The 13,123-nt window shown below is 40.0% G+C and overlaps 1 protein-coding gene across 1 annotated transcript in view; it reads right to left on the bottom strand.

Moving 5' to 3' along the window:
- rftn2 (raftlin family member 2) overlaps positions 1-13,123 on the bottom strand; it is a 43,420-nt gene that overhangs the window by 8,005 nt on the left and 22,292 nt on the right. Inside the window, exons 5-7 of the mRNA XM_055637736.1 lie at positions 12,606-12,960; positions 10,980-11,183; positions 906-1,027 (exon numbers count right to left, since the gene is read on the bottom strand). Of these exons, the coding sequence (XP_055493711.1) occupies positions 906-1,027; positions 10,980-11,183; positions 12,606-12,960 (681 nt within the window). The remainder of the gene's footprint in view (positions 1-905; positions 1,028-10,979; positions 11,184-12,605; positions 12,961-13,123) is intronic.

Below are 13,123 nucleotides of genomic sequence, written 5' to 3'. Positions count from 1 at the left end.
CCCCCCTACCCCAACTGGCCACCAATATTATAATTGGTGGAGAGGTGGAATATTGCGTTGGATGACCAGCCCTCCTGTGTGATGCTGGGACCCAACGGGTCCCACTTAGTCTAGTTTTATATATAGACACGGCAATTCTTTTTTAAGGACCATCCAATTATCTTTTAAATTATACCACGGATTCATTTACCATTAGGCTTTCAGGCAATAGATCATTTCAATTTGCTGTATAAAAATAATTTCTCAATTTTCTTCTTTCAATTATCTTACTGTTGCTAAAGATTTCTGCTCTGCAATGAAATATTTCTCATTCGCACCATCAAAAACCCTCATAATTTTGAATACCAACAAATTAATTACATTTTTTTCTCAACTGGAAGAATTGCTAAGTCATTATAAAAGCAAAGATGGCAGCAATTTTCAATGCCAGTAAGTCGGCATCATTTCCCCAACCAATGGAGTACTGGGAGACAACCTGATCTTCCAAGCACTTTGTTCGATAGAGTCCCCTAGGGAATATCACTTTACCTTTCATCTCTTGGCGACAATCTTCCTCTCCCCGATCATCTCCTGAGAAATATTTTGTTTAAATGGTGTACAATTTAGACCACAGGAGTTTATTTAGCAAATGATGTTGTGTGCAAATAGAAAAAAAATCTTACCCAGCCTAATCTCACCTTTTAGCACCTAATGCATTATTGTGTACAGCTCACAAGCATTTAGAAAAGTGATTAAGGTTTCTGTTCCTGACATTGCTTCAGATCCCTAACGCCTTTTGAGAAAAAATGGTTTAAATCTCTCTAATCCATCTGCTAATTAAGAATATGCCCCCTGGTTTTTATACTGAACTACAAGTGATAGGACATTCCTAATGCAAACTCTAAACAAATAGGACAGTAGCTTACCTCAATGACAGTCCACTGTTCAACAACTATAGCATCATGTGGCATCTTGTTTGACTTAACCGTGTCCAAATTACGTTCTTCATATATAAACATTCCATCCACAGTCTTGGATAAATAGTCCCCTGGAATGGAAAATGTATGTATCAATCAATGTGGTCAAAGGTGGTAGATTTATTACACTTGAACCTTCTTAATTTTGCCCACATACTTTCAATAAGCTTTTTCACTGGCGCTTACTGTGATTGAAAAAGCACTTCATGCAACATCTTCTACAGGATGGTAGACACAAAATGTTGGAGTAACTCAGCGGGGCAGGCAGCATCTCTGGAGAGAGGGAATGGGTGACGTTTCGGGTCGAGACCCTTCTTCAGGGTCTCGACTCGAAACACAAGAAATGTAGTCTATCTTTTTAAAAACTCCAACCATTCATTTTCTTGAGTGAAAGTGTCTCCATGTTTCTATTTATTTTTTCCAAGACTAGAAAATGTATTTAGCAATAATTATGGTCTACCTTTACATGAAAGCCACATTTGACTGAAAAAGGACCGATGATAGTGGTACATAGCTCCTAGTGCAGATCTGTGCCAGTTCCATCAGCAAACATGGCAACAGTATCCAATGGATGAAAATGTAATCACTGACTGCAATTTCTGGATAATTAAATTCTAATTACATTTTAATCCTTTTGAAGCAGCCTCTTTCAGACAGAAAAATGTTTTTTATGTGCTCATTCCTTCATCTTAATTTTGGTTGGAGTTTGAGCACTGACAGCTCCTCCATTCGCACAGCAAAATATGAGCTATCAAAGCATGTATAAAAACTAAATTAAAGACATGGAAATAAAACTGGGATTAGGAGAGTGAGAGGAAAGGAAATATGAAGCAAATTCAATGTTTTCTCCTCCATTATTTCAAATCTCCACACAGTAGTTTTATTACTAGCAAAACTCATTGTGAACCTTTGAAATATGATTTACAATATTCTTTAGATAGTCACACAGTTGTTACAATAAATTGCTGTGTATTAACCTGGGACAATTAAAAAATGTTGGAATTATAATTATCATTGATCGGGATGGAACTGCAGTAAAAATTAAATGTTTTAATAGTGACAACCGTCACATATTTTAGTTTGTCGAGAAATAATAATGAAGAATATAACACATGAAATTCCACAAGACATAACTATTTTGATCAGGCCATCTATATAATAACTGCAAATCAAAAGTATATTATGGCCCATTAACCAGAAGATGCAAGAATAGAAAATCAGAGCATAGACTCAATGTTAAAAATGAAATACCAAGCTCATTACCTGTCGCTATCAATATATTCTTAGTTTATCACTTGCTCTTTTATGTATGAGTAAATAAAACAAGTTTGACACAGAAGTGAAAATAAAAACTTTTTATTTGTCTTTTTTAGTTAGTAGTAAATACATTATTTTAATATATAACTTTGCTTCTAATTCATATTTGTTGAAGCCCTGTGGGAAAAGTCAACATGATCAGAGGTCTCCAGAGCATCATCATCAGATTAGTTGTAGTTGCAAATATCTAAACAAACTCACAAGAATGAGTGATTGATGATTCCAAGGAGATCTTATAACAACATGAAGTGTTTACAAAAAGGAAAAAACTGGTGAGGGTGAATGTGGGTCAGAGATTATAAAAGTAATTATAAGGAAAAAAACAGAGGAATGAAATAATTACTTTGTGTCTCTTTTCAGGGAAAAATGAACCAGAAAAACTCCCAGAGATTCAGGGGTCCTGTGACAATATGCTATGATGGAAATACGTAGTAATTATAAAAAAATAGGAGAGTTAAAAGTTGATATAACAGAGGATCTACTTTCCGGAGTTTTTTAAGAGTTGGTTGTAGAGATAGTTATCATCCACCAAAACTCCATGCATCTGGAATTATTACTGTGGATTGCAGGGCAATAATTATGAGCCCACTGTTTAAAAAAACGGCAGGAGAATGAAAACATGAAATAACTGATCTGTAAAAGTCTATTGTCAGTGGTGGCAAGGTGTTGTAACTATTTGAGGACACAACTAGTAAAATAAATAAAAGGGAGCCAGTATACAGGTTTTTCCTCCGGTTCCATTCCTCTGCACTGCTCATAAACCTGAATAGTTCACGTCAGAAATGCGACCTTAATCACATTCCCCCATGGGAGAAGATGCCTGCAGTTCCACAGAGACCAGCAAATCCTCACCACTGGTCTCCCAAACACTCGTTTGTATTAATGGGCTGTACATAAATCAGGCATTTGTAAGGTAATGAGGACCAGTATTTGGATTTTCAGAAGGCTTTCAACAAAGGCAGACGGTGTACACTGGCCAATAACATTAGAACATATGGATTTGGAGGTACCCTACTGACATGGGTTGAGATTTGGTTATCATATAGGAAGAAAATAGTGGGAATACATGGATCTTTCGCAGGTTTGGAGACTAGGACTACTGGAGTGCTGCAGAGATTGGTGCTTGGGTTCCAGCAACAATGATCTGTATCAATGATCCAGCTGAGGGAATCACTGATATATTTCCATGTTTGCTGATGATACAAAATGAGGTAGAATTGTGAGCAGAAAGAAGGATGTAAATAAGTTCAAAGGGACATCAACAAGATGATAGGGTGTACAAGAGCATTGTAGACCTGAATGTAATGCAGAGAATATGAAAGTATGGAAATAATATACTTTACTATACAAACGAGAAAAGCAAGGTGTCCCTTACATGATCAGAGATTGAGACCAAAGGGACCAAGGGGCAAAAGGTACAAACATTTAAAACCAACATTTCAATACTGCAAGTAATTAGGAAAGCAAATGGGACCCTGGTCTCTATTACAGAAGGATTTGAATATAAGAGTAAATTGTATGGAACTTCAGTGAGATTGTATCTGAGCATTGCATGCAGTTTATGTTTACTTACCTATAAAAAATAATGAAAAAAAGATTCACTAGATTGGTTCCAGAGAAAATAAGGTTTGACATATGAGGAGAGATTGAGTAGACTTGGCCTATATTCTCCAGTGTGTAGACAAATAAGACAACTAATTGAAACTTATAAAAGTCAGTGCTTGACAAACTGAATACAAGAGAATTGTAAGTCTGGAAGCAGGTATTACAATCTTAGAACAAGGATAGGCCTGTTAGGATTGCGAGGATACATTTCTTAATGGTCTGTATCAATCTGTGTGAAACTTTGGAATTCTACGCTCTGTATGGTGTGGAGGGTTAGTTATCATGTTGATTCAAAAGAGATCAAGAGATAAAGATTATTAGGATAGTGCTGGAAAAGGCACCGTTTGAAGATTAATGGTGGAGCAGACTCGAAGGGCCAAATAACCTACTTCTGCTCCTATATGTTATGTTCAAACATTTCTGAGATGAACAGAGAAGAACAGGCAAACTGAAAAAAGGCCCAAGTTCAAGTAGTTTTGCCATTTTTAGCGACGAAAGGATAGAATGCCATTTTCATTGGTGACCATTGTTTTAAGAGTGTCACAAAGCATTTCTGTCTCTTTGATCTCTTCGACTGCTCACTCTGGATGTGAAGGTTCGACCGGCTAATCCAAACAATGTCTTTTCATATTATGAATATTTGTCGAACCAGCAAGCTGTCTTTCAAATTTGATATTTCTTAAGCTAATTTATGACCTTGAATGTTGGTTGGTCTTTCACATTTGGTAATGGGATTGAGCTTTCTTCATTTTATTCATCTTTACCGAAGCTCTAGAACTGAGAACTTCTTCCAATCACTGGATTTGGTTGAACATCAGAAATTATTGGAAACACTCAGCAGGCCAGACAGCATCTGTGAAAAAGGAAAAAGCGTTAATATTTGAGGGCAGTGACCCTTTGTCAGGTTGGATTTAATTTGATGTTAAGTTTACTGACCTGCAAGACATGGAATTTAAAAACAACAAGGTGTGTTTAGCTGATGGTGGGGCTTCCTTGGCCCCACCAAAAAAATAATTTATTAAGAAATTTCACTTTTCATTCTCGGTCTGGTGTCCTGAACGGCTTGGATTTTCAGATATTCTTCCAGTTAATTCATAAATGTAATGAGAGCCTCTGCTTCCATCACTCTTTCAAGCAGTGAGTTCAAGACCTCCAGGTACTCATTGGGAGACCATTTTTTCTTTCAACTCCTCTTTTGTACTTTTATCAATTACCCTGAAATTATGTCTCTTTTCCGTGGAGAGAAATAGGTCCTTTCGGTTCAGTCCGTCCAGGCTTTCATTATTTTATGCAATGGATTGAATTTCCACTCACCATTCTTTTTTCCAAAGAAAATATACCTAACCTAGCCAATCCTTCATCATAATCAACAGCCTTGATAATATACTGGAAAATCTCCCCTGCAACCTTTTACCCCACCAAGAACTATAAAATCTTCTCCGATATGGTGGTCAGCACCACATTCAGAACTCTAAGTGCGGTTTAACTCTTAACTGAAGACATAATGGTGTCGGAAATTGTAAATTATTTTAAGAGCTGTATATTGCATAGGATCTGTGACAATACCTGGAGGTATGGTAGAATTAGATTCAATACTTACTCTAAAAAGGGAAAGGAACACATTTGCAAGTCTATGAAAAGTAATTTATTTGTATACCTCTTTCAGTGATTTGCCCATACACAAGAGTCATATGGCTGTAAATTATCTATCAATCTACCTACTCTTGAGTTGATATTTATATTGTACTTTGTTCAATGATATAATGCTTGATCTACTTAGGTGTTAATCAAATTTGTGCATTGGTTGAGCGTACTGTCTTCTCTTTAATAAAATAGCCAAATATAAAAAATACATATTTCTTTCAGCAGAAGTTACAGATCAAGTTAAGGCAATGTTCCAATGATATATTCCTGGATTATTAGGGAACAACACATTCATAGTGTGTTTACCATGATACTGTGATTACTATGATAACTGGTAGAAGTCTCAGCAGGGGGAGCTGTTGGGGAAAACAAGGATGTCTGAACAAAAACTAAAGAGGACACATGAAAAACACATGATGAACACATGATGACATTGATTTATTTTAAAATGCTATCTAGAGATGGCAGAAGGTCTGTGTGACAGAGAATTTAAGTTTTGCCTTCCACCACAGTAAAGAGGTGTTTGGTGAACTCACTGTGGTGGATGTTAAATTTGTGTTGATTGTGTGTTTTTGTCATTTAAAAAAAAATTATATGTATGACTGCAGGGAAATAACATTTCCTTCAGACCGGAAGGTCTAAGTCTAAGGGTGACAATTAGCTGAAATTCCAATTGTAAAATAAGAGTCATAAAATAGACATGCTACAATTTATCTGCAGTGTCAGGGCTTGATGTTTTTTTCATTTCATTGCTCTTGGAAGAATCTTTTGTCCATAATTCTCCAGGAACCTATCCATAATAAGACAGAAAAATGTCTAAGCCTATCAGATTTCACACAGCAGCAGAACTGATCATATTGAAATAAAATGAGATAAAAAGTACAACTTGGAGACACAAGAGACTGTAGATGCTGGAATCTGGAGCTAAAAACAAACTGCTGGTTTGTGGGTCAAGCAGCAGCAAGGCTGATTGATAAACAATAGACAATAGGTGCAGGAGTAGGCCATTCGGCCCTTCGAGCCAACACCGCCATTCAATGTGATCATGGCTGATCATCCCCAATCAGTACCCACCGTTCCTGCCTTCTCCCCATATCTAGAGCCCTATCTAGCTCTCTCTTGAAAGCATCCAGAGAACCTGCCTCCACCGCCCTTTGAGGCAGAGAATTCCAGACTCACCACGCTCTGTGAGAAAAAGATTCAGATTCAGATTCAGATTCAATTTTAATTGTCATTGTCAGTGTACAGTACAGAGACAACGAAATGCATTTAGCATCTCCCTTGAAGAGCGACATAGCAAACGATTTGAATTTAAAAAAAAAAATAAGTGTCCGGGGGGGACATAGGGGGGGGGATTGGCAGTCACCGAGGTACGTTGTTGAGTAGAGTGACAGCCGCCGGAAAGAAGCTGTTCCTCGACCTGCTGGTTCGGCAACGAAGAGACCTGTAGCGCCTCCCGGATGGTAGGAGGGTAAACAGTCCAAGGTTGGGGTGAGAGCAGTCCTTGGCGATGCTGAGTGCCCTCCGCAGACAGCGCTTGCTTTGGACAGACTCAATGGAGGGGAGCGTGGAACCGGTGATGCGTTGGGCAATTTTCACCACCCTCTGCAATGCCTTCCGGTCGGAGACAGAGCAGTTGCCATACCATACTGTGATGCAGTTGGTAAGGATGCTCTCGATGGTGCAGCGGTAGAAGTTCACCAGGATCTGAGGAGACAGATGGACCTTCTTCAGTCTCCTCAGGAAGAAGAGACGCTGATGAGCCATCTTGATCAGAGTAGAGGTATTGTGGGTCCAAGAGAGGTCATCGGAGATGTTGACTCCCAGGAACCTGAAGCTAGAAACACGTTCCACCTCCGTCCCGTTAATGTGGATGGGGGTGTGCGTGCCGCCTCTGGACTTCCTGAAGTCTACAATGAGCTCCTTGGTCTTCTTGGAGTTAAGGGCCAGGTTGTTGTCAGCGCACCATGCTGCTAAGTGCTGGACCTCCTCCCTGTAGGCCAGCTCATCGTTGTTGCTGATGAGGCCAATCACCGTTGTATCATCTGCATACTTGATGATGGTGTTAGTACCATGTACAGGTGTGCAGTCATAGGTGAAGAGGGAGTAGAGGAGGGGGCTCAGCACACAGCCCTGAGGAACGCCGGTGTTCAGGGTGAGGGTTGAAGAGGTGTGCTTGTCTAACCTCACAGACTGGGGTCTGTTGGTTAGAAAGTCCAGTATCCAGTTGCAGAGGGAGGGGTCGATGCCCAGGTTACCGAGTTTGGTGATCAGTTTTGATGGAATAATGGTGTTGAATGCTGAGCTGTAATCGATGAACAGCATTCTTACATAAGTGTCTCTGTTGTCGAGGTGGGAGAGGGCGGAGTGAAGTGCCGTTGAGATGGCATCCTCCGTACTCCTGTTCTTGCGGTAGGCAAACTGATAGGGATCCAGTGTGGGGGGTAGGCAGCTTTTGAGGTGTGCCAGGACCAGCCTCTCGAAGCACTTGGTGATGATGGGGGTAAGTGCAACTGGGCGGAAGTCGTTGAGGCTTGCCGCAGTTGAGTGTTTTGGCACTGGCACGATGGAGGTGGCTTTAAGGCAAGTGGGGACAACTGCTTGGGCAAGTGACAGGTTGAAGATGTCAGTCCAGACGTCTGTCAGCTGCGCAGCACAGGCTCTGAGCACGCGCCCGGGGATGCCGTCGAAGAGTGTTTCTTCGTCTCCGTTCTAAATGCCTTACTCCTTATTCTTAAACTGTGGCCCCTGGTTCTGGACTTCCCCAACATCGGGAACATGTTTCCTTCCTCTAGCGTGTCCAAGCCCTTAACAATCTTATATGTTTCAATGAGATCTCCACTCATCCTTCTAAACTCCAGAGTGTACAAGCCCAGCTGCTCCATTCTCTCAGTATATGACAGTCCCGCCATCCCGGGAATTAACCTTGTAAAACCTACGCTGCATTCCCTCAATAGAAAGAATGTCCATCCTCAAATTAGGGGACCAAAACTGCACACAATACTCCAGGTGTGGTCTCACTAGGGCTCTGTACAAGTGCAGAAGGACCTCTTTGCTCCTATATTTGATTCCTCTTGTTATAAGGCTATATTCGATTCTTCTTGTTATAAAACTACATTTGATTCCTCTTGTTATAAAGGGTTCAGATTCCTCTTGATATTTTGGGTTGAGATCCTGCACCAGGACCAATGACCAACCTGTTTGATTAACAAGTTGTTTTAATCATTTAACAAGCTGCGTGCTTCTATATTTAAACAAAGCCCATCACCCATCATTGAAGCAGTGGACTGCAATAAACAAATAACGTAGAATCAAAGAGCTTCAATAATTACTAATTACAGTTGGAAGAAGATCTATATGGCTGGAGGCTTGTTTCCTATACGTAGGAAAAAGGTTTAATTTGATCTGTCCTATAAATACAACACAAGGGTTTAGAGGATTGTGTACTTTGGGCGATAAGAGCATTGTGGTGATGGGAGGAGACCAGAGATTTGAAAGGAAGCCAGTGGTTGTTAAGGTGGGGGCTGGAGATGGGTTTCTGATGACATGAGAATAGTGATGAAGAATAAGGTAAACAAGCCAATTGCCGCAATGGGGCCACAATTTACACACTACTGAGAAGGTTTAGTTGCGCTGAAGTGCCCAACAGTGGTCACTCTTGGGACATCTTGTTCCGAGTCCCCCTGTTATCCCACAAATCAGACACAAATTGGATCTGCAACTTTAAATGACACTGAGACGAGCACTGTGGCTTTTTTGGAATGAAAGTTTGCAGATGACACTAAGATTGCTGGGGTTGCAGACAGTGAGGAATGTTATCAGCAGGATATAGATCAGCTACAGAAATAGGCGGAGAAATGGCAGATATATTTTAATCTGATCAATTGTGAGATGGTACACTTTGGGTGGTTGAATGTAAAGTGACGGTTTACCAGAATGAAGTCTATATTTGGGGTATTAGCCGCATGGTAGGTTGGACAGATGATTTATTTCCTCTGGAATGCCGGAGGTTGGGGGGGGAAACCTGATAGAAATATGTACAATTTTGAGAGGCATAGATAGGGTAGACAATCTGCACCTTTTTCCCTGGATGGAAATGTCAATTATAGGGCATAGCTTTAAGGCAAGGGGGACAAAGTTTAAAAGAGATGTGTGGGACAAGATGTGTTTCTACATGGAGGGTGTGAATACCTTGAATGCACTGCTAGGGGGTTGTGGTCGAGGCAGATACAATACTGGCATTTACTGTAAGAGACATTTGGATAGGCAGATGGGTATGAAGGGGATGGAGTGATATGGTTATGTGCAGGCAGATAAGTATTGGCATTGTATTCTGCACATGCACTGTGGGCTGAAGAGCCTATTCTTGTGCTGTACTGTTCTATATATCCCTAAATAGTGTTTAGTCACTTTATTCCATAGTTAGGTTATTTACAATTGCCAAAATCATTATTTAGTGTTTAAACATTTCATTTAGTTTTTAAGAAATTATATTTTAGAAATTCCTCTGCTCAATGCCTCAAAAGGGACCATTGTGCTGATGAAGATTGTGGTAATGTGGCATGAACATGTTTTAAGCACATTTTGAATGAGATAATGCCAGCTGTTAACATGAGAGGGATATTAGGGTGCAAGCATTTTGTGGTATCCAGCTAACTCAATTTGACAGCTGTGCAACACTCAAACAAAATAAACTGATGCTGGAACATAGATGATGATCAGAAACACTAACAAAATGAAGGAAACCTATGGGTGTAAAGCTCAACAGTCTTAAATGTACAATTTCCCAAATTACCCTCCCAACACAACATACATTACAACATACATTTAAAACATGTATTTTTAAATCAATTAAAAAAGTCTATTACTTTTATGCTGAGAAAAAAAATATTTTGTACATTGTGCTATGAAAAGTGATTAGCAAATAGATTCATTTTTAAAGATACATTTCAAGGAGCTTACCAGAATTGATGATCCATCAAGATTATTGTCTCCATTTTCTTCTTTCTGTTCCACACACACATTTGGAACTCTTCAGTTTCAGATATCCTTGTATGGATGATCCACTGGTTATTGTTCCATAAGCTTGATATTCTGCTCTGTGGCATTCTCTTGTTCTTTACTGAATTACTACTTTCTAATATCCTGCCAAGTTCTTTTAATGCAAGAGATCACATTCATTTGCACCATGTACTTGATCCTATGCATGCTCACAGCCTCCAACCAGGTATAAAACTTTAATTTATCTGATGAGGGTTGTTATACATTAAATCATTTACTACCGCTATACGTACATTATCTAATGACAAGATATTTTCAAAGCAGTTTTCTAATATAATAACTTTTAATCAATTTCCCTGAAATAATTAAATGTATTCTATCTAATATATATTTTGCTGTACTTGGAGAAGCTGCTGTTTAGTACCTTGTTGAATTTTGGCAAAAATATGTATTTACCCTTCATTGTTTCCCAGTCTACGAATGAATCAATCAAGGACATTCCTCTTTTATAGTAAGCTGTTGTAATTTCCAGCCAATCTGCTTCCACGGTGCAGATGGTTTGGCCTCTGCGTGTTACTCTGAGAGATAAATTGCCTTCATGGTAGGACCGCTTACTGCAATCTTCATCAGTCACGTTGAAAAGAGCAAACATTTTCAAATCTAAATTGAAAGTAGAAAAAAACCCATTCATGTATACCTTTCATGATGACCTCAACAGGCATTTCAGAAGAACAATGGAATTCAGACGAACAATGGAATTCAGACTGATGTTGGCTTGATTATTTATCCAGGCAATTGATTTTACTTCTCTTTGGAAAGGGTATCTGGTTGAATCACAGTGCTGAGGCTGAGAACTGGGGTATGAAACCGTCAACCAAGCCAGCCACATCAGACTATGACCACCAGGTGGCGTCACCAATGGCTGCCTCGTCAACAGTCTGTCTGTCTGTCCCTACCTTCTTTATTGTTTTATAGTACGCATTAAATGTATGTTTTAGTGTTCTTCAGCTTGTTTTATGTGGGGCGTGGAGAGGGGTTGGGGGAAACTTAAATTTTTTTTTACCTCGACGGAGATGCGATTTGATTCCGTAACGTATTTCCGTCCGCATGCAGCCTACATCAAGGAGCTGGCGGCCTCTGCTGGAGACCGACTTCAGGAGCTCCAACAGGAGCCTGCAGGACTTACCACGGTGGAGCTGGTGATCCCTTTGCCAGGGATCGACCTCGGAACTCCATCCGCAGGAGCCTGCGGACTTAACATCGAGGAGCTCGCAGTCCCCAATTAGAGACCGACATCGGCAGTTCAAATCCGCAGGAGCCTCGACCAACCGCCTTGACGCGGGGGCTTAGACTTCCCTGACGCGGGGACTTCGACCGCCCTGACGCAGGGACTTTAAACGGCCGGACACGGGGACTTCGACCGCCCGGACACAGGGACTTCCATCGCCGGCTGCTGGAGTTTCAATCGCCCCGATTGCGGATGGTTCAACTACCCCGACAACGGAAGAATAAAGAGGGAAGAAGATTAGACTTTATTGCCTTCCGTCACAGTGAGGAATGTGGGGAATCCACTGTAGTGGATGTTTATGTTAACTTTTATGTAGTTGTTTGCCTTGTTGCTTTTTTTTAGTATGGCTGTATGGTAAATCGGATATCACTGTAATGTAATTGGTACACATGCCAATAAAAGACCTTTGAAACCTTTGAGTGTGAAAAGCAGGTGGCCTGAACAATCTTGTCAGTGCCTGGTGATGTAAAACAGGTGGAAAAGCAATCATGTCAGTTCCTATTACATGGTTTAAATAAAATGACTTTTATTGTAGGTTTGGAAGTGGTGATTCAGAAACCAACAGGGTAATCTTTTCATTTACAACTTACAGAACTGTGACATGATTTTTCATGTTACACCTCATATTGTTGAAGTATGTGCACATTAGCAGATGTTGGATTATAATGAAGGTTAGATAAAATAAAGGGCTTTTGTAGTACACCACTGTTTCGATATATAAACTCCAAATAAACACGATTTTAAACCATACTTATGAAAGAAGTAATTAAAAAATATATAACCATCACACAAACCTTCTTTTGGTTGAGCAGAAGCAAAGCTTTCTTTTCCAATTCCCTTTCCTCTTCCATGCAAAATATCTTCTTCTGGAGATGGGCCATTCTCTGAAACATTGGTGGTTTTATTGCACCAATGTTCTCCTTCTTCTGTAGATTCCAGAGGCTTCATGTTTAAAGTTCCCTCATTATATTTAACAGAGTTATTGTCGGGATTGTGCTTACTTTGATCTGTCAATTGAAAGGTGGCGACCTGAGCCAAATCCACATCTGGCTCTGTTGATAAATTTGTGCCATTGCAGGCCTTTGATTGCGCATGGAGCTGGTTTAAAAACCCAATGAACTTCATTCCTTTCTTCGCTGAATCGTTGACCTAGAAGAAAATTGTTATATTTGGGTTAATCAGTAATATCATAAGAGGCCTGTAGAGCAGGTTGTGGTTCCATGGGAAGAACAAAGGAGGACATAATAAATTTTTTATTCCCAAACACAGATCTGCAGAGGGGCGGGAAGGGGGGGGGGGGGCCGTTGGATTG

Source organism: Leucoraja erinacea, chromosome 7, assembly GCF_028641065.1.
Source record: "Leucoraja erinacea ecotype New England chromosome 7, Leri_hhj_1, whole genome shotgun sequence".
NCBI classification, from domain to species: domain Eukaryota; kingdom Metazoa; phylum Chordata; class Chondrichthyes; order Rajiformes; family Rajidae; genus Leucoraja; species Leucoraja erinaceus.
This window is presented reverse-complemented; position numbering and strand designations above follow the sequence as displayed.